Source organism: Atheta coriaria, unplaced genomic scaffold, assembly GCF_025399875.1.
Source record: "Atheta coriaria isolate IRGN ID8LTWV9N9 unplaced genomic scaffold, Caltech_Dcor_3.1 hic_scaffold_1_pilon, whole genome shotgun sequence".
In the NCBI taxonomy this organism is placed as follows: domain Eukaryota; kingdom Metazoa; phylum Arthropoda; class Insecta; order Coleoptera; family Staphylinidae; genus Dalotia; species Dalotia coriaria.
In genome coordinates this window covers 6605550-6631328 of record NW_027045443.1, presented here as the reverse complement: position 1 = coordinate 6631328, position 25779 = coordinate 6605550, and the positions used below count along the sequence as shown (strand labels likewise).

General features: G+C 41.7%; 5 protein-coding genes and 1 long non-coding RNA gene across 7 annotated transcripts; 2 read left to right on the top strand and 4 right to left on the bottom strand.

Annotated features, from left to right (window-relative positions):
* Positions 1 to 8813: 8813 nt before the first annotated feature.
* Positions 8814 to 10480, bottom strand: Der-2 (Derlin 2). Its single transcript, XM_065317441.1, is given in 9 exon segments — positions 8814 to 9308; positions 9541 to 9556; positions 9559 to 9703; positions 9758 to 9780; positions 9783 to 9875; positions 9949 to 10076; positions 10078 to 10184; positions 10241 to 10290; positions 10293 to 10480. Coding segments are annotated over 9 exon segments (735 nt in total). The 5' UTR covers positions 10333 to 10480; the 3' UTR covers positions 8814 to 9175.
* Positions 10481 to 10919: 439 nt separating this feature from the next.
* Positions 10920 to 14420, bottom strand: Agps (alkyldihydroxyacetonephosphate synthase). Its single transcript, XM_065317432.1, is given in 6 exon segments — positions 10920 to 11903; positions 11960 to 12570; positions 12573 to 12992; positions 12995 to 13177; positions 13180 to 13235; positions 14119 to 14420. Coding segments are annotated over 6 exon segments (1806 nt in total). The 5' UTR covers positions 14214 to 14420; the 3' UTR covers positions 10920 to 11462.
* A 712-nt stretch (positions 14421 to 15132) lies between these two features.
* On the bottom strand, positions 15133 to 18019 carry p115 (General vesicular transport factor p115). Its single transcript, XM_065316859.1, is given in 6 exon segments — positions 15133 to 15612; positions 15672 to 15769; positions 15772 to 16089; positions 16092 to 17114; positions 17117 to 17651; positions 17726 to 18019. Coding segments are annotated over 6 exon segments (2388 nt in total). The 5' UTR covers positions 17804 to 18019; the 3' UTR covers positions 15133 to 15276.
* A 778-nt stretch (positions 18020 to 18797) lies between these two features.
* LOC135803267 (uncharacterized) lies at positions 18798 to 23430 on the top strand. The gene is given in 12 exon segments (XM_065316867.1): positions 18798 to 18961; positions 19266 to 19645; positions 19746 to 19799; positions 19802 to 19836; positions 20441 to 20468; positions 20471 to 20549; positions 20612 to 20875; positions 21576 to 21881; positions 21883 to 21910; positions 21967 to 22111; positions 22170 to 22549; positions 23000 to 23430. Coding segments are annotated over 11 exon segments (1632 nt in total). The 5' UTR covers positions 18798 to 18961; positions 19266 to 19566; the 3' UTR covers positions 23234 to 23430.
* Positions 23431 to 23524: 94 nt separating this feature from the next.
* Positions 23525 to 25143, top strand: LOC135803329 (uncharacterized). 2 transcript variants are annotated; one of them, XM_065316932.1, is made up of 4 exons: positions 23525 to 23794; positions 23851 to 24083; positions 24145 to 24608; positions 24655 to 25143. In XM_065316932.1, the coding sequence occupies exons 1-4, from the start codon at positions 23755 to 23757 to the stop codon at positions 24830 to 24832; spliced, it is 915 nt and encodes a 304-aa protein (XP_065173004.1). In that variant the 5' UTR covers positions 23525 to 23754; the 3' UTR covers positions 24833 to 25143. The 2 variants fall into 2 exon arrangements, with proteins under 2 accessions (XP_065173004.1, XP_065172995.1); XM_065316923.1 differs by having other exon boundaries at positions 23527 to 23794; positions 24145 to 24583; positions 24646 to 24820.
* LOC135803449 (uncharacterized) lies at positions 24868 to 25761 on the bottom strand. Its single transcript, XR_010550799.1, has 2 exons — positions 25528 to 25761; positions 24868 to 25466 (listed from the first exon to the last, which is right to left on the bottom strand). It is a non-coding gene; the product is annotated as an uncharacterized lncRNA (long non-coding RNA).
* Positions 25762 to 25779: the final 18 nt, after the last annotated feature.

Below are 25779 nucleotides of genomic sequence, written 5' to 3'. Positions count from 1 at the left end.
TGCAATACGAGTACAATATAGAAGCAAGTGTACAGGGGAATAGAAAAGGAGGAATGATTCGGATTTTCCAATTTTTGACGGCGTATTATTCTAAAACTGCATAACTGCTCCCGGCCCGTCCTACGGTTACGTTGCCACTATTCCTCAGCCCTAGGATACTCGACCACTTTAACCATACCTTAGGTGGGGAGAACTCCTTATAAGAACTTGTTTCCAAGGGTCGCCTCTCTAAAAGCCGTATCTGAAAAGATAGAGAGGACTACACAAATAATACAAGTCAAAAGCATTTTCAGCACATCTTTATTAACAAATTATTCACAAACCTAATTCTATACAATAACGCAGTACTAGGAATTAACAATTTATCAAGAGAAACTATTATACAGGCTGTTATCGAAAGAAAAGCCAGTTTCAGTCGGACTCTACTTGTAATGTTTGTTAGGATTGAAGTTCGGTGTTTTACGATTCATTTCGGCATCTTCATTTATGGATAACACATCTGTTTACTGATTAATTCCAACTTTTGAAAACGTTAACAGACATAAATGTGTATGTGTTTTGGGCGTGAGTTTCCACTAGACGGATACACGAGTATTTAGCTGTTGGCGTATATTGGAATCGACTCTACCCGTCTAGTAAGTATTTTAAAAGGTTTAAATAATGTACGTTCTGAGTTTCTAAACTTTGACCATATATGCCATTGGCCGCCGTGTGGTTTCGGCATTAGAATTTTACCACAGCAATGTTGTGAGCTTAATCGTAAGAGGCGATTTAAAATCAACATCTCACCGTGTTTTTAGGATGTATTTAAAACACTGGTAAAACACGGCTTAGTACCTAACACTGGGCCGTGAAGATGTTTGGAGTTATCGCCAAACACACCGATTATAGGCACGAAACCTGGGTGCGGTTTATGTATAACTTTGAATATGCCATTGGAAATAAAATTTCGGTAACGTGAAGTAATAGAATATTAAGTAACAAATGGCTAAACAAAGGAATTACAGATGAAATTGATTGAGAGCGAGCGTAGCGAGCGGTTAATCAGTCGAGTTTTTAATATCGTTTAGCCACGTGTTGCTTACGCTATTTTTGCTACTTCCACTCTAGTTCCACGTTGCGGTTTTTGTATTTCAACTTTTGTATTTTAAAGCTTCGAAATTTGCTTGCACACTACTACAAATCGTAAGGTTAGAAATGCCGTGCCGCGCGCCGCCCCATGTGACGTTCAGGCCAGCGCCTGCTTTGACGTGTTTGACTGACGTCGCATGGCATTTCATACCGCATTGTGTTGCTCCGTAGGCAAATGCGCAGGCGGCTGCTCCGTCCCGTGCATAATGCAAGTACATAATGAATATTATATACGACTTGGCCGTCCGTATATAAAGTACAACTTTTTGAGTTCAAAAACCGTGGAAAAACTGGTGTTTATAGGTGGAAGTAGAAAAACCTATTTATACCTGGTATTACTCTGATTGGTTTTACGTAATTTATTTCCATAACTTAATATAATTCCTTCAAAAACTTTACCGTATATTTAACATTCGTCGTGATTACTACTAAGTATATTTGTTTATACTGTTTATTGCATTGAAGACTAGATTACGGTACTACGTATTATCCGGTCTATATCAGCACGACCTTCACCATACTGGCCGGGAGAGAAGATAGTTTAGCGGACTGCTAGCAGTTTCGGGCCGATTGTCAGCTGATACGGTGACTGATCCGCGTTCTTCACTCGCGTGTGCAGGTACATTTGTTTTTATTTCGATAATTGTATAGGTATATCATTATTTTTAATATCAATTAAAGAGTAGCCGTTTCAAGAAGCGTTATAAAAACATGGTGTGGAAAGCACCCAGTATCTCGTAAATTGTTTTACTTTTTACCTTTTTTTTACCGTCATGTTAGAGCGGGAGAGTTCCTCTACAAGATGCATACCCGTCCTACCTACCAGCCTCTTTGAAAGTGCCACAAAATGCCCTTCAAAATTGAACAGTTTTAAAAATTTGAACACATAGTGTGGAAAACACTCTGTATCTAGCGAAGTAATTGACTTGCTTAGAGTTTCTCCGCGCTAAAATAGAGTTAGAAAGTTCCTCTACAAGATGCGTACCCTCCAGCCCCTCAACCTTTCTGAAAGTACCTTAAAATGATCTTCAAAATGAGCAATTTTAGGAAAATTTGAAAACATGGTGTGGAAAACACTCTGTATCTAGTTATCTAATTAACTTTCTTAGAGTTTCTCCACGTCAGAGCTTGAGGGTTCCTCTACACGATGTATTCCCTCCAACCTTCCAGCCCTTTCGGAAGTGCCTAAAATGCCTTTCAAAAATCAGCATTTTTAGGAAAGTTTCTTTAGAAGTTTCTTAACATCACGTTAAAGTTCGAAAGACCCTATACACTATGTATATGTGTTGAGTTTTGCGCTCTTTCACAAGTGGCGTTACGCAATGGGGTGGGGGTGGGGCTGGACGCTGATTGTTTCACATGATTTAAAATAACATTCTGCTTTGTGCTATATTTTTGTTATATCCAACCCATTACTTTTCCTCCATATCCAAAGAAAATACAATTTTTGAAATGTTCTAATTTTATGTTTTCTTACTTTTCACTTTTCTTTGATTTTCGGTTTAAACATTTTGATTTTTTTAAATTCCTGATGGCTTTCATCTTATATTCAGGGGCGTAGCTACCGCCGTATTTGCCGTATCAATTATACGGGGCCCCCGGGCCACGGGGGCCCCCAAAGTGTGTAAGGAAAAACCTTTACCTCCATATAAGGGCCCCCAAAAAATTTTTTATACGGGGCCCCGACAAGGCACGCTACGCCACTGCTTATATTATCTTGTTATTGTCGCCATGTTAATTGTTTCCATCCGATTTCCTGCTTAAATCTTTATTTTTCTTTGTGTATCACCCCGTAGATATATTTTCCTTATCATTTAATAGACCATATTTATAGAGACCGACTGAAATTTCGGTTTCGGTTTCGGTTAAAATCCAGTTTCGGTCGGACTCTACATATTTATTAGTGATTGGGCGTATTACTTTTAAAACTTAGTGTTTTCTTTTTGTAACGCCCTGTATATCAATTTTCCGTGGTGTCAAAAGGGGAAAGATGTACGTTATCCCATTTAAACTTAGGTTTTCTTTTAAAATATTGTAGTTTTCTTTTTGTATCACCCTGTATTACAATTTCCACTTGTAGTTTTTGTAACACCCTGTATACTAATTTTCCGTGGTGAATTTGTCAAAGGGGAAAGATATATGCCATCCCACTTAAACTTTTTTGTCGTGATGTAACCCTGTATATTAATTTCCTTTGATTTCACTTTGACTGTGGTTTTAGAAATATATTTCCCTACTTGAATTTTGCATTTTCTCTTTATATGTTATTATATTGTTTTTGGAACACCCTGTATAATAGTTTTTCGTAATTGCAACGAAAATTATGCAAAATTTGTTAGTATTATATGTTTTTCTTTGTTATTTTTTACCCTTGGTACTTGTCTGCATGTACGGGGCTATACTGCTCTTATAACCAGATTCAAAATGGCGGCGCATATTTTGTTTAGTATTAAATTTTAGAAGTTTTCATTATGTACATGTTCCAATAAAGAAATGTTAAAAGTGACTGTGTCTCCTATGATTTGTGTGTACCCCTTCTATCATTTCAGGTACAGGTCAGAACTCGTAAAAATATTTTTAAGTGTCGCCTGTCTGACGACTTAAAACTTCGAAATATTTTTACAAGTCCTCATAAGGAATGTCCTTATAAGGAGTTCATTCTCTTTGGGGGTCATCCCCCACCATAAAAATTGTTGATATGCCTGAGTATCCTGGGGATGAAGCGTAGAGGCATCGTAGCTGTAGGTCGGACCGGGAGCAATGGAGACATCGAAGCAGTGCCTGTCTTATAGAACGACACGCCGCCAAAAAATTTAAAAATCCGAGCCATTCCTGTTGTGTTCTCTTCGGGGTGGCTTTCTAGTCTGTCCTCTCATCTAACTACTACTCTTCTCTCTTATACTCCTCTTCTCCTCTGTTTCGTTGTTCCTATATTGTATTGCATCTTCTCATTGGGAATCTAAGACTCCCCGCACACTACAAACTTTTTATCGGCCGATAGTTTGGTCGGGCTTATAATCAGTATGAAGATGTATGCAAGTCCGCATACTACAACGATTTTGTATCGGCCGATAAACAAGTTTGATGGGCTACCCAACTGCGTTCAAACTAAACTATCGGCCAACCAGGCCAACTATCGGCCGACTGCGATATCAGTATGGAGCTTGTCGCAAGCGCGCACACCTACCGATTGATTAGTCGGCCGACTTGATCAATTTAGTTCGCTCAGAGTATTGGTGCAGTCGGCCGACTGTTGTCTAGTGTGCGCACTCACCACAAACCCAACTGTTTAGTTGGCGTAGTGTGCGCGCTCACAGCCCAACCCGACCAAACTATCGGCCGATAAAAAGTTTGTAGTGTGCGGGGAGCCTTACTTATTTTGCATTGCATCTTACTGAACTGACATAAGCACTATTTATTTTTATATTTGAGAAAAATGCCTTCTATAACTGAGGATCGAACCACCCACTTACGGTACGGCGGCATGTGCTGCACGCCTGAGTGCCACACGGCTTACTTACCGAACCTCATTCGTATCTTCTATTTATGCTTTCGTATCTTACAGTACAATAATGGTGCGTACTACTAATAATACATTGTATATATACTACATACTACAGCGTACATATAATACATTGTACTATACTATGCTATACTATGGTGTAGGGTGACTGCACCAGTAACAAATTAAGCGATTAAGCGACATTTTAAATTTTTGACTCAATTATTACAACAATCATTGCAAAAAAAGAATTACATACTCCTTGTCTACCATAGAATCATATAGTTTAATTCAATTTTCTTAATAGCTGTTCGGTTTCTTGTTATTTAGGAATAAATGAGGAAAATCGCAATGTGCCTAAGGTTGACCAGACTGTACCAGCAGTAGACCAGACGTTGAGTCAATAGTGAACCACTTTTTTTTTATGTAATAATCATCACAACTTTTCATCATTCTACAAGTTTCAAGTTTCTAATACTTAAATGCTACAAGGCTCATAATGTTGTTAACTAATTTAAGAACTAGAGAATTAACAAAAATTCGTATCACTTGCACAAGTGTCATAATTATAACACAATATTTATGAATTAACATGAATCAAAAAATATAAAATAAATCAAAATAAAAAGAAAACAATGAAAGTACTTCTGAAAAAAAGATTATTTATTATTGTATTAACTTTATTTTATTTATGACCGTAGTGCGGTGTATGTTGTATTTTTGATATATTTCTTTTATTTTCGCACCTTTATTTATTTCATCAATAGGTGGTCAATTACTGGAATAAACCCGTGATACAGATACTACCAGTAGTAAACCACTGGTCTACAACTGGAACATTGTAGATAATGGTATTTTTTTGTTATAATATTTTACTGCAGCATTAAGTAAACCTACATGTAAGAGAAGAAAAAAAATCAAACAGCTTAATCACCAGTTGTAGACCAAATGGTATATTACTAGAAAATCATTCAATTCGTGTTCCAGTAACTACTGTAACTACTTTAACTAACCAATGGCAATTATTGATTTAAATTAGCATTTTCAGATTAAATAAAACGTAATATTAATGCTTCACAATGCATAGTACGCAATTGATTAGAAAAGCGGTTACAGAAATTGATATAAACAAAGATTTAAACAGATTTAAGAAAACTTTAATAACTTGTCGCTTATTAGAATGGCCGCTCGAAACGAAGTGCACGATTGTCGTTACGAATTTTGCTTTTAAAATTGATGTGGATGGCGTGTTTGTCGGTTTTTTTCGTAGAAGTATGGTAGTTCTATCAAATGTAAAAAAAGTGGCGAAGTGGTAAATTCGACAGAACGTTAATATTTTAATGTGAAAGTGGAAATGGTGCACTACTGGTGCCTGGTGCGGCACTGGTGCACCCACCCTACTCTTAGAGTTCAACATGACTTAATACTAATCCTGAAAACGACTAAGTGAACACTAGGGACACATGTAAGCAATAATGTAAAATTAAATTAGCCTTTATTGACTGAACCATATTCAATTATTATAATGCAATAACATTGTGTAAGATTTAAAAAATTAAATAAAAGTAAAATTTTATTTGATGCTATTTACTCCTTTGTTCGTCTATCAATCAAGGTGCACAAACACGTTACCGCAAAATGTATGTAGAATTGATAATACGCACTTCTTTACTATTCCACGCAGAGATTCTAAATGTATTCACGTCAAACACATAAATTTAACTTCATGTAACTCCAGTGAGTATCCATAGTCACCGGAACATATCCGACGGACGCCACGCGCGCACCGCAAAGAATCACTCCAATCATTCGTTGTGCGCTGCAGTGGGCTGTTACTACTAAATGCCCCTGATCGTCAATCGATTTAAGTAATGCTACAAAATATCAAGAATCGCAAGAAAGTGTCTCCACGTTTGATTAATGAACAAAACACGTGCGCACTCGCAACAGCGCTCAACCGACTAAGCAAAACTAAGTAAGACAGATTGATAACCGACCCGCAGATGGAGGGGCATTTTTCTATATGCAAATTACATTCACCGTTCGTGTCAAGCCATTTTATATTAACGATTTCGTTATTAATTCACGAATTATTAAATATAATTTATTTGTTTGTTCGAATCGCGATCGCGGATTAGAATTGGTTGAGACTTCGATTCACTTGTGTTGGTTTTTAGGATTTTATTAAGTAGGTTCTTGATGATCGATTCAGAAGAACTTATTAACTTTTACTTGTTTATTTGACGAACTTGGATAATACAATAATCCCATAGGTCTATGTCTGCGCTCTATTTACGAGTATATTGGCTAGAATCTGCGTTGCAAATAAATATGAAGATAAAATGCGCAACGAAACAGGAAATGCGCAATTAGGTTACTTTAAGAGAATGATTTCAAGAGAAATTAATAATTACGTTTTAAAGAAATAGGTATTGCGCTGGAAATAAATATCGAGATTGCGTCTTAAATAATGTTTCTTGTCTGGTCATCGGGTTCTGTTCATATAACTTGCATACGACAGAAATGCGATTACAAATATGTTGCAAGTTATTGTTTAATATAAAAGTTGTGCATAAAAGTGACGTACGCACCGCAACTCAGCGCACAAAAACAACCACAAAAATTAAGTATGGTATGAATTTAAATCAAATCGATGGAAGCGTTATCTGACTGTAGCAGAACAAAACAAAATAGATAGATTTCAGGCATTTTTGCGTAATTTTCAGGGCCGCTAGAAACCCACTTAATAAAAAATCTTGCACTATCTAAATTTGCAATGATATTGAAATGGCTCAAATGGATCCCGAGACAATACATAATTTCCATAGCAAGTGTACGAAAAAGTCAATACTTGCCAACTTTTGGGGGCGGTTTTCAGAAACTTCTCGCAAAATTTCCGGACCCAGCAGGTACCAAACGCTTATAAAAACTCTTCCGCTATATAAATTTGCAAACGGTTCCCGATAATGAGCAATTCCCACAGAAAATTTACGAAAATATCAAAACTTGCGGAATTTTGGGAGTGATTATCAGGGACGGCAAAGACCCACCGCTTATAAAAACTTTTTTGCTATATAAATTTAAAAAAGGGCATTGAAATGTCGCAAACGGTTGCCGAGATAACCAACAATTACAGAAAGCTTACGAAAATATCAAAACTCGCCGACCCATCGCTTATAACAACCATAGCACACGTTGGAGTAGGAACAGAGGTAAAAAATATTTATATCTGCGAGCCAAATGTATCGATGGACCAGCAGCGCTAGCAATATTTGGCATGAAAATTTTAGGCCTATATTTTATTATTTCAAATTATAACATAAATAAAACTTCAAAAATGATCTTAAAATAAGAGGATAAACCTTAAAGGTTTCACAAAACTTATTACACACTGCAACACGTTTCACCACACTGTGGCATCATCAGGCAGATTAATATTCAAAAATTAATTGTTATATTAAGATTTTCGAATTTACCGTAGTCACCTACACGCCCAAAGAAGATAAGAAAATAAGAAATAAGATCTTGGCGCATATACATGACGAAAATATGATGATGTGGTTGAGATTATTATTGAGTTTACTTACTGGTAGTACCAGCGCGAAAAAACTTCCGCCATACACGAACGAGCTTGATGAAAATCCAAAATCAGCATGGTAATCTTCGACGGCACTTCCCTCACAAAAAATACACTATATTTGCATTCCGCGAATATTTTATACGTGATAAATCATTAGCCACACACAATCAACAACTATAATCACTAAGAAATTCGAATATCATACGCGTTATCGAGTTAAATTCTAAGAAAGGAAAATCGCGACGAGCGCGTGCGAACCATCCGTCGGCGACAGCAAAACTAATTTAATTTGTGCAGCGTGAGCAAACTGTACACGTATCGTCATCGCACGGTAACGTATGTAGTTTAAAACACTACATACACTACAATCCTAGGCTTCTCAGCTGCTAACAGATAAGAAAAAACGGTCAAATTGAAGTGCGGCGTAAGAACATTAGACTATTTAGACACAAACATTGGGCGTGAATTGAAGTTCCTTCGAGCCTCTAATTAAATCTTAAAATATACCTGAGTCGTCCAGCAGATTTAGATCGGTCACCGTCTCGCAAACGTTGTCACAAGCGAGAATACCTAATAATGAAACAAAATACCTTAAAGAGAAACCTTAAAATAAACATGTATTTCCAGATTATTAATCTAAATGTCATAAATCCATTAATATCAGTATTCACAAGACAAGGACTTGAAAATCCAGTGTGGATACCAAGCAATAATGTTCATTTCGATCGCACCTGCTATGGCGACCTACCCACACACACCAATATAAATTAGACTTAGTAGTTGGCCGCGATTAATAATCGTCGCGATAATAATTGTTATTGTTTTGTCGTTGCGCGCACCAGCTTTCCCAATGTAAAGAGTTGGTTTCATGACCGTTTGAAGGGCATAATAGTCGACTGGACCGTCATAAAATGTTGTTGTTTATGGTATGAAAACATCCGCGGGTTAAAGCCACAGCCTTGCTAATCCTCGTGGTTGTCATTGCGCGGCGGTGCGTTTGCGGGATGGTTAAATCCCCACTCGTAATTTCCAGGTCGGTCCTCTGGAAGAGGCAGATAATCTGGATCAATCGGGCGAGGGTCCAATAGGTTTTTCCTAAAATAGAACCACAACAGCAATGAAAACGCACCAACAAGCGTTATTATCCTATAAGAATGCAATCATGAATTGATATCATGCATGAATAATAAAGCATTTTCAACTTCAACTTGACAAACGTGGCCGAAATACGTATTACAATATTTTACAATGAATTCATTTAAATATAATGCAAGTGATCACATTTCAAATATAAAACTTAAATAAATAAAATATTTTGTTTACTCACAATATTTGAGGAGTTTTAAAATTTTGAATCCTCCGACTTGGTCCGGAAACACATCCTCCAAAAAGTAGTAAATGTGTCCAACAGCGATTCCCATCAAGTCTACATACACTGGATTTCCCAATAGTAACGAAAACGCTAACAACACCCACGGTAGATAAGGCGCCTAAAACAACAAACCAATTAATATCGCAATATAAATTTCATTAAATGTACTTACAAAGAAATTAATTAATCCAAAAAGTTGAGCCTAACAAGTGGATTCCTCCTAGACCAAACATACACCAACATTATGGTGAATGCTTGACCAAGAAACAATAAATTTACAAAAATGCAAAGAACTGTTAAATTCATTAAGAAAACTATGCAAAATGCAAGCAAATACCAAGAACATGATACACTTCAAAAAGGATACAATCATACAAACACCACCAAATAGAAACATCATCACAAAATCAGCAGTTCGCTCACGAAAGGAACCCTCCTCCAGCATACGACAATATCGATATGTGAATATCATGTTGAAGAAAAATTGAAGCCAAACGTGCCGAAAACAGGAATGTCGTCACCAGACGTGTGACTTGGTAATTCTTGAATATCAATATCGGATTAAAATACAGTTGGAATGGTGTAACCAAGTCCAGTTGCTGTAAAGATAAAATCAGTATAACGTGCATAGAGTTTTCTAGAAGTTGATACTTACGACCATCATCGTCGTGATGACGCAGGCTGTTGTGTACACCCTGGTGACCAGGGTATATTCATGTACTCCCCAATAAATGACTGATACGCCATCGTCACGGATAATTACGCGATCACACCGAGTAATACCTAGACGTGGACGACGGCTCGGAGGCCCTGAACGATACACTGGCGTTGCACCACGTACATCAATGTTGTCAGCGCGACTGCCGCTGATGCGTGCGACCCAATCGAATGCGTCGCACGAATCACGAATCGAGCCGTTGTCACTGGGCGCGCACTGCGGCGTATTGTGCGCTGGAGAAGAGTTTAACGTTTGTGCACTTTTGATGGGGTTCTCAGACGTTTTATGACACGCCAGTTGAGCCCACTTCACCGCCTCCCGGCTCACAAACCGACACGTCGTCGTTTTGTTGTGGTCGATTACGTCACGTCAAAACAAATGGAGATCATGCTTGTGTCTGATAAAACCAATCACACCACCCGCACATTCAGAGATTCAAGTTAAGAATGTTAAATTCTACTCATGGTGTAAATAAATCAGATGTTTTTGTGTGTTGCGTCCGGGACGCTTATCGACAAACCTGTTTAGATGCCGGACATGTCAAGTAATAGTAAATTCGTGTAATCATGGTAGGCAACCTAATTTACTCCACAGGAATCCCACATGGAATAAACTCTTTGAAATAATACGCAAATTTAATATTTTTTCTTGAGAAACACAGAAAATATTATTATAATGAATGTCAAACAAATTGTTTAATTATTTGCGAGTCAAACAATTGACTTGTTGTTACTTGTGTGTTGTACTTATACTGAAAACACATCTGTTTATTATTATGCGACACGAACATGAGAATAACAATGTGCATGTTCACAAAAATTGTAACCTACTCGTTTAGTCGACACTGCTTGGTGCGCAATTATTGTGTGTCGTAATCGAGTACAAATCGCAAATTGAAAAGTACGCCAACACGCTGGATGCAAATAAAATACTCGTATTGCTCTGGTTCGTGTAAATCGGTGTGAACTTATAATACGGCTTAATTTTAAAATAAGTAGCAGCCATTCCTGGGTAGAAATCACACATGGGCACCAAAAATTACAACATCAAATCCTCAATTAAACTAACATCACTCCCTTTGGCAATTTACAAACATCGATGCTTATAAGAATTGTACTTGATGAGCTGCGCGCAAATTTCGCGCGCGTGGGGTGCTCGATTACAACTTGGCCTCGACGAGGTTTCCAATTGCGAACACATTGCGCGGATCAAGCTCACGCTTGGCGGCATTGAAAAGGCCGACGCCAACTTCGCTCACAGTCGCAGGATACCAACGTTTGCGCAGTTTTCCCACCCCGTGATGGTGAGAAATGCTTCCGCCGGAAGCGATGATCTCCTCGCGTGCCTCATCCTCAATTTCGGCGTATGTTCGCACTGGATCTTGTTGGTCCCCGTACCGGAAGCCGAAGTAAAAGTATATCACGCATCCGGCATCGTAAGTCTGCGTCACGCGGCAGGAACACAGACTGTGCGTAATCCCGCGACGATTGCATTCTCGTGCGATGGTGTGTTTCACATTCCTGCAGAGTTGTACAGCACGATCCCATGGAACAGATGTCTCAAAGGACTCAGCTACAATATTATACTCCGACCCCAGGTCCTGTAGAAAATAATCAATTAAACTCTAAAAGAATGGAAAAATGTTCTGAAACTTACTCGAATGTAAGCGATAACAAACGTGAGCATGTAACCGCGAAGACCATTTGTTTCTCCTGCGGGTAATCCGCCGTGTTTGGCGGCAATGTCATTGATACGTTTTTCGTGCGCTTCCACTTCTTTCCGATGTCCCTCGAAGAGAAGCGTCATCACACACATGCTATGCACGTCAAACCCTTTCAATTTGGTGACGTAGAATTTCTTAAACCCGTCGCTAATTGATGCAAAGAATCCAGGTACCGCTTTGAGACTCTGCCCGAACTTGAATTGCTCGTTGTCCATCAGTCTCACAGACGCAGGCTGACATCTTTCTTTCGCAATTTCCCGCATACATCGTACACCTGCTTCAAAATCAGGAAAAACAATCGATCCGAATCGTTTACATTCCGGCAACGGGCGAATCTTTAATACCACCTCAGTGACAACACCGAGACAACCCTCACTTCCAAGGATCAAGTGGTTAAAATCTGGTCCACAGGACATGCGAGGAACCTGGCAGTTTTTCTCCAACACTCCGCGGGGTGTCACCATGCGGACATGCACCACCAGATCTTCGATATTACCGTAAACATTTTTCTTCATTCCAGACGCCCTCGTCGCTACCCAACCTCAAGACTAGAAAATTCGTAACTGTCGGGCTCATGACCAGTTGTAAATCCAAGTCGCCCTAGTTCCCGCTCCAGATCCTGTCCCACAATCCCGCTTTCACAGCAAGCCACAAGATTCTCCCGGTCCACCCAGAGAATGCGATTCATCTGGGACGTATCCAACGCCACGATACAACGTGGTTCACGTGCTGGGCATTCCACGGCACCGGAAACCGCTGTCCCACCGCCATAGGGAATAATAACCAGATCGTTCTGATGGGCCATATCCACGATTCGGACCACATCGCCATGACACTTTGGCCATACCACCACGTCGGGGATACGTTCAAACTTACCTTCACGCAAGGTTTGAATATCGTGCAAAGTTTGGCCGTGCGCTCGCACAATGCGATCCACCACATCTATAGAATAGTCCACTCCTAACTTTTCAGGTGTTCTATGTGTTCGCTGGTGATACGCGATGGGTACGCGTCTTCAGTCGGTAGCGGCTGCGCAGTTCTAGCGGGTTTCTTTAAATCAAGCGCAAAGGTATCGTGGACGAACTGCGTGAAATATGGCAACTGTAATTCGCCAATCGGGTACCGGTCGCCGGTAAAATGGATGATGCCGTTTTAATTTCGAATTTCGAGTCTTGGTAGCCCCAGCCGTTCCATTTGAGTAACTCTTGCCTACGTTAAGAATACAATTAATTAAAACATGTGCGAGTTAATGGAGTTTGCTTTTACAATGTAATCAGCAGAACGAATTTGGAGACAATTATGAGTTAACGCAAACGGAAAAAATATCATAATCGTAAAACGCATAAAACTAGTTAATTTACACAAGAACAAAACACAAGAAAATTATTCATCTTTGAAGGCGTAGTGTGATGTCATGGTGTGTAGCAATAGGTCAAATTCTATAGAAAACAATCATGAATCATCGGAATAAAACATTTTGCAAGCAATAAAATCAAATAAAAACATTCTCTTCGTTTCTAATATATCATGCATGAGAATGAACAGACACGCGCGTGTGTTACACACATGTGGGGATGAATGACTCGATAGTTGGGGTACCACCACTACGAAGGGTTGAATTAGAAGCTGATGCACATTATGGAAAGAACGGAGTACGGCGTGTAGAAAATCGATAAAAATAAAATACAAGCGGCGTTGTGCACCCGGTCGGAGGGCGTGCATTCAGAATCTGTTCACTCGTGTATAAATATTTCAACAATTTCAACTCCTCGAAGATGCACGTCACACAGATTTTCAAATTCCCACCGGAAGTCTCGATTCGAATCGTTTTATGAAGCAAATGATCACAGATAAGTGAGTAAAACAAATAAAACCTGTGTGTTTGGTGATAACACAACGATTGATTGGTTTCGGAATGAGTAAACTTAGAATCAATAAGATGCAATCTCGAATCGAGTGCGGCAAGGCGTCAACACATTTTCAATGGTATTGTATGTAAACAAAAGTGTGGCAGGAAAGACCGGGTGAACGGATAATCGTTAATTGAGTTGTGAATGAGTAATAGTGGGCCCACCCACGTTCGTATAGTTACCGTTTCTTTGGAATGACGCTCTTAACATGAATGCCGTCGGTCTTATCGAGCGCGTCGGCGTCCGGCGCCGTGCCTCCTCTTCCCTTGCCAGCCATCGCACTACAGCACTCGACACAAACTGCACACGCCGGCCGGGCGCCGCGCACTGATAAACGCGTCGACGCGCGCTCCGCTTATATTTGTCGGTCGCGTGCATGCGGCGCGTCCCGCTGCCGACTGCTTCTATTCGTACAATGTATTCGTATCGCACTGCAAGCGTTCCACAGAGTTGTGTGTCTGTCCTGCGGTCCCCGCTGTAGGTTGACATCGACAAACCGTCGGAGGCGTCGCGATGACGACGCGCGCATGACATGCGTGCCCAATTTGAGGCGTCGGCGTCGCTTTAGGTTTCTATCTACCGCCGCAAGGGTGTGTTACTAAATTTATTTTAGATAAAGAGTAAACCAAACGAAAGTTATCATTTCGGTAAATCTATATGAGTAGAAACAACGATTATGTTCAAATTTCCCAAGTCACGGTTCCAGTGAACGCCTGTCGCGCCGGCATACAATAAAACTGAATGAAATTTAAGTGTTTTATTGCCGGTTTACGCAGTTAACGCGCTGCGTTGCATTAACGCCTACAAACTAATTAAAAACTTGGCTGTGTTCATTTAGTGCGCCAGCTTCATCAAGTTAGCATGATTTACACAATTTTAATTTTTTTCTACCGCAAGCGACCGAAAACTTTGCATTACAGCAACAACAATCGATTATCTATTTTAGAAACGCAATTAGAGCCGCTCGTAAATATTTTATGCTTAATCGACCGTCAGCGTTTATTTATTTACACGTAGGGAAGATATGATGCGAATAAAAATCTAATATAACAAAGGGCCTGGATGCCACAGTATTTTGCGCGGCGTACCCCACCACTTTTACGGATCAGCCGAAGATATCACACTCTTCTTCCTTCTTTACATGTCTTTGCTTGAGTTCCCGTGTTTTTACAAGAAGAAAATCTCTTTTAAATATGTTGAGCTTATACAATTAATGTATTATTAAATTATTTACATAGATCAATGTGGTGACATAAATGTATTATGACGAAACAATTCACAATATAATTTGAAAATAATACCGATAGTGCAGTTCCAGTATAAAATAAATGGCTCCTCGTTCAAGGCTCAACTCCAGCGTTATCCGCTTCGCCTTCCGACGCGGAGTCGTCAACATTTTCGCCCAATTGCCGCAAACGTGCCTTAAATGCATTCAGTTTCGAATCCTGGTCGCTTAACAACTCCAGCAGATCCTCTTGATCCTTGCGAAGCATCTCCAGTTCGCCGGTCTTGGATGCATTCTCCGTTTGCAATCGCGCTATGGTTTCATGGAAGTGATCCAGGTTCACATTTACATTTGGCTGAGATGTGCCAGAACTAGTAGTAATCTGTGCCTTGTAAATTGTGTTCTCGTCCTTGTATTGCGCGTTTAATAACTTCAGTTCTTCAATTTCAGCCTGCGGAATGAAAAATAAAAATAAATAAAAGTGTTTAGTGTTCAATTTATTATAACTACCTTTAACAGATCTCTGTCTTGATTTGCCACCTCATAGTCCTTTTGTAGTTGGTTGAATCGCTTGTCCTGCTCGCGAATCAAGTCTTTATATTGCAAAGCAATGCGTTCTCGCGATCGCTCAAACTGAGTTCGGAAATACCATTCGAAAGATCTCTTTGCATTCCTAACGCGTTCATAATAACGCTTTCTAGTGCCTTGAAGAGTTTACAAAACTCAAACTCTAGTAGTAATTCACTGCCGTCCTTAGCTTGAATTTGTGGTTGCTTTGCTGCCTTTGCATACACCTCGTGCCGCGAAATAAGACTCAATTTCGCAGCGTACGTTTCCATCGTGACGCGTTTTTCGATCAATTGACTTAGATTCTCCCGTGAATAATTTGCCACCGTGTTGTCGTTAAAAGCAATGCACAAACCCATCAAAATGCACACAACCCTTGTAATAATTCCTCATTGTTGTCATAATCATCGGCTGATGTTTGAGCTGTGAGAAAAGCCACCGCCCCAGGGACATTCAAATATAACTGCACAGCTGGTGGACAGTGCGCCATCCACATTGCGAGCAGCATCAAAATACCAAGTTTCGCCTGGAATTTATTTGTTTGCTGGAGGAAAGTTGCAGCTTGATGGACAAGAGTTACCGGTTGTGCCCCAAGATTAGGCGCGAGGAGTACCCGCATTAGTTGTTCCTTCTGCGCGGGGTTTTCAATCAGACAGTGAGACAGCGCAATGGCAGAAAACCAATTACTCAATGCGTCTTGACTAAACAACCCACCACATAATAATTGCCCTGTTGTTAGGGTAGACACTGCTACTGAACTCGGCAATAAAGTTTGCACTACCTGCGATTGCCCAATTTCGTTCTTGAAAAGGAAGCACTGGAAGCAGTATAAGACAGCACAACGTAAAGAAAACGGCTGCTTTTCATTCACCATACTCATCAGTAGCACCACAATCGCAGGACGTGGTGGATTGCTTGGCGCAGTGACATTTGCAAAGTATTCTTGGTTAGCAAGATGGCCGCGAATCACCTCTCCTACCGTATTAATCGTTTCAGTGAGAATATCCGCAGGCACGCCGGATGCCATCAAAATATTACACAGCGCTTCGAGTAAATTCGCATTCCGCATTGTTTTCTGCGATGATGATGTGATCTGTATTGGGTTGTTCGGTGAGACCAAACAACGCACCAGCTGCAGACAACAATGAAAGTTTGAAACTTTCTGCGGACTCCAACCGACATCTTCGACATTTTCAGGAATCTCAAACATTGGCGCAAGCCGTTGAATATAGGAGCCTTCTTTAAAGAAGTTAATATTGCTTGTGTTGTTCTTGAGGAGGTTCAACATAAGCAGCAAACAATCCTCGACAACAATACCACCTTCCATGAAGCCTTCTTCTTTGATGACGTCGAACAGCCGATCGAAGGCGTTTTCGAACGCAACAATTTTTGAATATTCGCGTTACTCTTGGTGAGTTGCGCAAGAAGTAGCAAAGCGTCATTGCGAATCACCTCACGGTTCTCTTGCAGTAGATCCATCAACTTAGAGACGCCCATTGGGCTGACTAGAATAATATCCTGTATTTCTTTAGGTTTGCTGGCAAGTAAAGATGTGAGGAGTTTCACCGCTGGCCAACGCACGCGGAAATCGTACTCCTCTAGAAAGCCCAAGACTAAACCCACATTGTGTGGGTTCTTCACAAACATCTCAGTGAATTGTTCACCAAGATTCATGTTGTTTACCCTCTCATCTGCTTCTTCCTTAAATTTCTCCTTTGAGGTGATGTTGCAAAGTGTGTCCAGGCAGTAGCCAATAATCTCACAGTCACTGCGATCAATCTCCAAGATCTGTTGAAGAGCATCCATGCCTTGGGCGCCTACTTCAAGGCGGTATTTTCTGGACATTGCTTTGAGTGCTCTGCAAGCATCACGACGGTCTTCCAACAACGTAGAGGAAGTGACACGGTTGACTAAGCGATCCACCTGATATTTTTAAAAGAATTTCAGAGATAAACATGCAGAGGTTGAAGATGTGGACGTCGTTGGTGAAGACTTACCGTTTCGGCGCCGGTCGGTTGGGTTTCTGGCGGCGGGGCACCCAGCACTGATTTTAAACCGCTGCGGAAATACTCCATTATGGCGTGGTTTAATTATAACTTTTAATAATCCAGCGGCGACTTCATTTATATGCTTGCAGATTGTGCGCGACTCCGTCTTGGAATTGTAATCAAAAACACGTCAGCTGCGTGGTGCCAGGCGGCAGGTTTGTCAACCACCAACCTTTCTCGCAATGTATGCAACTCAACAAACAAATTAATAAAACTTTTGGGAATACCTAAAACAAATAAAATTTGTTCCAAAAACAATGCTACATTCTTTATATTTCACTTATTTTTATATAAACTACTAATTTATATAGTATTTAATTATTGAAGCAACAAATGTTGCTGTGGAATTTTAAACATTCCAAATGTTCTTCAACGTTTTTCTAAAATTACAAACGCAGGAACGTTTTCAGGAATTTCGTTATTTTACCACATTTATCTAGCACTTAATATGTGTTGCAATACAAATTTCGAGAAAAACCCTTTCAATTCGTGTTTGTGTTGATTGGGCGTAATTCACGTGTATTTATAGCCGGTGACACTATTTACTCAGCGCCCCAGCACACGTAACGTTTCTCATTTCTGCGCGTTTTGCGTTTTTCGTTTTGTGTGGCTATTATTGGTACAAATTCCGCGCGGACGTCGGTTTTGCGTTTTCGCGCGCGCGATGCATTCAGGTAAGCACAGCATGGCCGCATCAACAAATTTTCCGCCGTAAACTTTAGAAACACACAAATAATGCAAACATTTTTATGCAGACACAAAATTATAATCAAATTCAATAACTGTCGTAATATCAACAGTAAATGATTAGTTTGAAACGCTATACAATTTATTGTTTCCCGTTTTATTTGTATAAATGAGTAAAAAATAAAATGGTGGTACGTTGACGCTCTGCTTCCACTCACCTTACGTATTGTCCTCGACCGAGCGCCGAAGGCGGCCCTGCGCGCACCTAAATATTTATAGAAAATATGTAGGCGAAAATTCAGATTCCCATCGGCTGCAAGGATTTTCCCTAGCGCACAGCCAGTGCTCTCGACGTACTAATCGACTAAGTGCACATTGCTAGTACCCGCACGCGAACGACAAACCGTCAGCGGCTGGTGCAAGAACTCTCAAAGAAAGTGCAACAACTTTGTTGCCGTTGGACGTGTGACAACAAACACATAAACAAACTTTCCGCAGGTAATTTCAATTATTCAACAACAACGCCTCATTCTCATTCAACTAATAAACTATTTAGCTGTTATTGATTAACCGGTAATGACTTATTTAAATCTATTATCTATTGAATTCCCAACGGAAGTCAAGATGGCTACCAAAGCTATTAGAAAACAATGAATAAAAAATTAACCGTTGCCTAGAAATCAGCTAACACAGCACATAATAACCGCCATTCAAATTTTGTGCATCGTGCATGCGCATTCCAGCACGATTTTCGCACCCCCACACCCGGTCGGTCTTTACCAAAGCACCCTCTTTGTTGCAGTCCGCGCGAGCGGGAAAGTAGCGGTAACCCAGTGACATAGTAAGCGCACAAAGGGCGCATACTATCGACGCGATAGACAGGATTGTCAGGAAACGAAACGCGTGGCCCCACGAGCGTTCCAGACCGTTGGAATCCCCTCAGGTAGCTACCAACATAGATAAAAAGTGAACGTGAATAAACACGCCAGTTCCAAACGCGTGCGAAGGTCGACTGAACGTGCGAGTCATCGTCGAGCTCCATCCGCATCTAGCGCACACCGCGCGCTCCCATCAATCCCTCAACACCCAGGTACTCCTTGAAGATGGCGAGTAACAAAGTAGAGCTCTACATCTACGACCTCTCGAAGGGCATGGCCGCTATCATGTCACCGATCCTCATCGGTAAGACGATATATTCTGTAGCTATATTAAGAGGAGGTTATGATGGACGCATAGTTGAATCCAAATGGAATTTTCTAGTAATTCTCTCACTATGTTTTAGGTAAAAAGATTGATGGAGTCTGGCACACGTCAATTATCGTTTATGAACGCGAGTATTTTTCGGATCATCCGGTGTGGAAAGTTGCTCACCAGTAAGTATTGCTGCCGAAATTGTTCAATGTTGTTGTTGATTAAGTATTACTTGACCATGAAAATTGATTTTGGCACCGGAAAAGGTCATGTTTTCGCCAGGTTGCCGAAAAACGTGGGATTATTGCTTTGATTTACGTATTTTTACGCAAGCTGTGCCATTTTCAGTTTTATTTTAGCTTCATGCATGTTGTATTAATGCTTCTAACCAAACTAAATAGATTAATAGATATTATTTCATGCATGTATCGTTGAATTGCAATAAATCCCACGCGTATGAAAGTCGTTGCCAAGTAGGAATAGTTTTCCGCATAACACGATTGTTTTATTGCTTTTGTCGGTGGCTTCTTGATGAGATTCCTGCGCACAATTCGGTCACGAGTGCGTTGTGAGTTCGCCGCCTAAATATACTGGCGTGATTAGTTGAGGTTGTTTGTAGTAGATGGCTGGCCGGCTTGTTTGAGTTGTGTCTAAATTTGGCCCGCCGCTAAAAATACCCCGCGTTGGTCACCGGCGGCGGTAGTAGCGCGCGCGCCCTCACAACTTTCGCCGGCATCGCGCGCTCCGCACGCATTGTTTAACTTTGTTCGGCGTTCTTCGTTGCAGGCGTCCACCGCGCTTGGCCAACCCTGCAGAAGATCATCCTTGGGGACACGCAGATTCCATACCCTGTCTTCATCGAGTACCTGAACGGCCTGGGCGACACCAGTTACGGGTAAGTGCGCAAGCTCACTAGCGATGACTCGTGGTTTCGCTAGCCGCCATTTTGATTTGCAGCCCGACCACATATAATCTGCTCTCTCACAACTGCAACAACTTCTCCGACGAGCTTGCGCAGTTCCTGTGTGGCAAGGGGATCCCGAAGTATATTCTTGAACTGCCCAACGAGGTGTTGCAGACCAGCCTGGGCAACAGCCTGCTACTACCACTAGTCCAGCAGCTGGAGCAGAGCGCACGACCGATCGCCAGCGAGCAGGGCGCACGCACCCGTGCCGAGAGCCCCGACTTGGAGGCCCTCAACACGCAGATTGAAGAAGCCAGGTCAGAGCGGGCGGCCGGCCGGCGCGGCGAGAAATGAGCGCCGCACTGCGCCACACCGAACACGATAATAACGCCAACCGCTTAATATAACATGCGCTGCTACTGCTAGCACACGATTACCCGTTGTTATTTGAACTGCGGTGCGCCACCCCGGCCGCCAGCGACATGTTTTCGCTGCGTCTCGCCGGCGGCCGGTGGGCAGAAATCCGAGTAGCTGTAGTAATTAACTAACAATAATGATGCTTGTTACCCGGCGCGTAAGCGATTGGCTTCGTTGGATAATACAATAACAGGACGCTGCTCGGGCTGTGGGTGGTGTAGTCAATTGCAACAAGATGTGTTCTTGCTCATCGCGAGTGGGTCGATCGTCAACTTGTAGCGTTCACTCAGGAATCTCTCTTTCTCTGTTCATTGACGTTTATTGTTGTGTGTCAGACAGTAGTCGTTTGTTTTGTACATTATTCACCTGTTACCAATGAGAATGTGAAGAAATGCCGTATTTTCACGACGTTCTGGCCAAGCTTGTGGAGACGAAAATATATTCAATGAGAAGCAACTCATACTTTCCCTGGTGAAGCGCTTGATTAACTTATCACTCCCGCTTTGTGTGTTACTTTGCTTGCCGTGTTCAGTTTGTGGTGCTTTGCGTTCGTTCAGTTGCGTTAATTTTAGTTTCGAATGTTTCCATTGCGCATTTTAGATACAATTCATTCCTGAACGAGGAGCGGCGTAAGCGACTCAACGAGAAGCTCGCGAAGAAGGACCGCAAGCGCGAGAAGAAACGCAAAAGTTACTGAAAGCCGGTTACACGCTCGCACCCGATTTAGAAGTACGTCTCCACCCACGAAATTGTCATCTTCAGCGTATTACATTGCATGTTCTGCCAACAGGAACCTATCATTATGGCAGAAGGTGCCGTGAACGGCGACGCCCTGCCATCTGAACAGGCGTTGCAATTAGAAGAGGAGGAGAAACGCCAGGAAGAAGAGCGGAAGAAAAATCGCGACCCCCATCATCTACAAGGATGGCCTTGATGTAAGGCAACCAAATTCTGTATAATTACAAACAGTTACCCTGTATTTCCCGAGCAGATCAATGTCGAATTTGATGCCCTTGTGGGTCTTATCGACGGTAAACTCAACCCTCAAGAACAAACTTCTCTGGAGGAGCTGCATAAGTTTATGTTGGAAGATGAAGGTAGCTGGGTGTTGGGAGAAAACTTCCTATGTTTCATAGGTAAGTCGATTGTGGACATCGTATTCATATCTCGTGTTTATTTTCTTGATTTTTGAAGGTCGTCTGTTGAATGACAAGGAGATGTCAGCCGAGGTGCGAGTCCGCACCCTAAATGTCCTGGCGTTGGCGGCGTTGAAGGACGACGTGATTCTCCTGCTGCATCAGGATCGTCGTGACCATATTCTAATGAACTGCGCGTTTGACATCGACAGACACGGTTTCGACGAGCAGGTGGCGCTTGCCACCCTTGTGTGCAATATGTTCGAAAACCTGAGCTCATCTGAATGGCTGCTGTACATCTCTGAATGGCAGTACAACGGTCAACAGACGAGTAATATTCGGGTGACGACTAAGGTTGCTGTACACTCCCTGCTGGCTGATGCTCCAGAACTGCAGGATCGCGGCGCCGCGATCATCCACAACCTCGCTTGCAAGGAGGTAAAACCGTGGTCTGTATCTCTTTGGTTACTTTATTTATCCCTCTGCACCCATGTCACCCTACCCTACATCTCTTTTATTCTACTATTTCGCGTTGTCGTAAATTCGCGTTGTCTGTGATACGTTTCTTCTTGTTGCTTGTTTTGTTCGCAGAAAATGTTCAAAATTATCGGATCCGTCAGATTCTACCCGCAGGCAGTCTGTCGAAGGTAGACCCGTGAACGTTGTGGCAAATTTTGTTTTCGCTCGTTAAAACATCATCAAATCGTATTTTTAAACATTTGAATGTCAACATTCAGCGGCGGTAGCTCTAACTTTATGGCGTTGGCATCCGGCCATGTGTTAACACTTTGCGTTATATTAATGCTACTACACGTTGCTGTGCGGAATTATCGAGAAGATGGTAGTGGACGTGGGCATAAGTACTCACCTTATGTGTGCTCATTGCAGGTGTTTGATGACGTCGCTGTGGAACTGGCCATGGCATTACTGCAGTACTTCCAGAATAAACCCAGCGAAGAAAATCTCTTCCGCACCATGAAAGCGATGGCGAAATTCGTGCAGATCTCTCGTCAGGAGGTACCCCAGCTCATCCAGATGATTGGACCCGACCCAAAGATTTTCAAAGGCACCAGCGCGAGAGTGGATGCCCTCATTGATCAGATCAGCGCCAAATGCCGCTGAACCGTCGCTCTTGAGACTTATTTATATTTCCCTGGGCATTACCCATTTCACTTGTTATCATAATCTATTCGTTTATTTGTTATTTTTATTTTCAAGTAGTAGCTGTGCAGTTTCGATGACTATTTATATTCTAATTAATGGAAATATATCTGGGATATTAATGTGTTTTTTTGAGAATAATAAACATTTGTTAATAATTAGTTCGAATTGCTTGCGGAATACATGAGGGTGAAGGTAGTATAGTGGGTTGCGGGTGTATGGTATTAGTTACCATGGTAACCTTACATGTGCACAAACATTTGCGATCGCAGTAGTCATGCACAAGTTCATCGTCGCTAACCCATTTGTTTTTCTGTTTGCACGAATGAATTTTCTCATTCATTCACGAGCCGCGATTTCGCTCCGTCCGAACACACATTAAATTCATTCTTTTCGGTCGTTTTATAGGGTTGAACGCAAATTAAATAGACGCAACACTTACCAGAAGCGAAGATAAATATACGTAGAAGCAATCTACCGCGATGAAACAGTCTTCTCTGCGAGGAATCTTTCCGGACAAGCGTAAGTAAACACCCAGCTGTCTAATTCGCACGAGTCACAAATTCTGATTGGTGCAGCGGTACCCCACAAGCGGAATTTTATACGTGAAAATGTGATGCGCATTCGCACGATGCACCAGCCGGAACTGCGTATGGGGGGCAATTCTGCCCCACTGACTGTCCCCAGAGTTCCGGGTAGCGCATCCATGTCACAACTGGAAAACCGCCCAGCTAGACTACTCGGACAGAAACAGTCACGTCGACCCGGGAATCAGATGGAATTGCGTACCCGACAAATGTCTGAGGTTGCGGTGAGGACCCAACCATCCACCAACAAAATCCTTTCTTGAAAAAATCTTTCTTTGTCGGCAGAATAACAATATATCACATCGTAGCATTCAAACAAATACTCAGGATTTTGAAACTGGCGACACCACGTATACGGATACAAAACGCCCCTCCCAGCAGGATCATGGGCACGGTGACATTACTGTGATGTACCCGGAACCGGTTCTGACTGATAATGCCGACCAACTGGATTTCATCCGCCAGAATATTAATGCTGTGAAGAGTTGGCGTCCTGCTAAGTCCAATAATGTCCTATCCCGCAATCAGTTACCAATCAACTACAAGAAAGGTGTTCCGCCAAAGTATATCAGGGCTCGACGCGAGTCTGAGGAACCGCCATCGGTAAATTCATCGGAGGCACTCGTAGGGTCTGCTGATCCGCCGAAGTCAATCCCCTGCCCTCCTGGACACGTTATATTACCAGACGACAAACGGAAGGAAACTCTTCGTGTTCTGCGGGAAAGTAAGCAAAACCCACTTTGTAGTATGTTATAAGTTTTGAGTTGTCTTTTCTGTTTGTGACAGGATATGCAGAAAAATTCAAGAGCTGAATATGCTGCCTGTGCGCAGTGACACATTGAAGATGCAACAACGGAAGATTGACATCGAAGGCGACCTGCAGAAGATTGACGAAGGAATCAAAATATTCCAACGAAATTGCGTCTTTGTCAAGATGGACCCTAGATCACCATCTCTTCGGGGAGCTGGATAAATTTTAGTTAGCCAATACCACAACAACACCCAATTGGGGTAACTCGTTCATTGTCATCGAAAAATTCCGAGTTTTTCTCATATCGTTTTCAGATAACTGAAATTCTCAACACATGTTCGAATATGTTCGTACTGAAATACAGCTTTTCGTGATTGTCAAAGTTAATAACGTAATGATAGAGGAATTCTGTTTGTTGCACGAAATTCACTGATTGATTTATAGCGCCGTCGCGTGGTTACTCGCCACGCGTGACGTCGCTAGCGGGGCGCTGGGACCATTAATAAACAACAAATAAACGCGGGCTGTGCAAATAGAGCGTTAATTATTATTAACGCGCGTATTTTTGTGTGCGCTCATCGGCGTGCATGTTGTTCCATTCCGCAGGTAAACATGGCGCGCGCGGTAATCCGCATCCTGCGCTGCGCCAGCTGCCATTGCCCACATCCTGGTGTTGTCCTCGTCCTTGATCATTCCTGCCACTGATTTTCATGATCAGCTTATCTCGTTCATCGTTTACTTAGCATTGTTTGCTTTCTACTTTCATAAATGTACTCTGTTTGAATCATGCCACCGTTAAATTCGTGGGAAATGCCCAACAATGGTGACGAATTTCGTTTTACTTAACCCAATTTTTCTACGGCGGGATGTTTTTTTAAATCGGTCATGGACAAAAATAGTTCAGTTTTTAGACTTACATAATGCCATTATTGGTTTGTCTTCTGGGTGAAGACAGAATTAAGTTTGGGCTGATATTGCATTGCAGCTTGTTCTAGTTAATGGCGGTTTGAACTGCCCCAGATCAAATCACCTTCGACGCTTCGGCGTGGTGTTATCAGTGGTTGGGAAATTTACTTTTGGAAAATTTACCTAAATGCGATGACGAATTATATCGTGTGTGGCGCGCGCGTACGCGGGGTTCCGAAAACCACCGAAATATACGCAGCGAA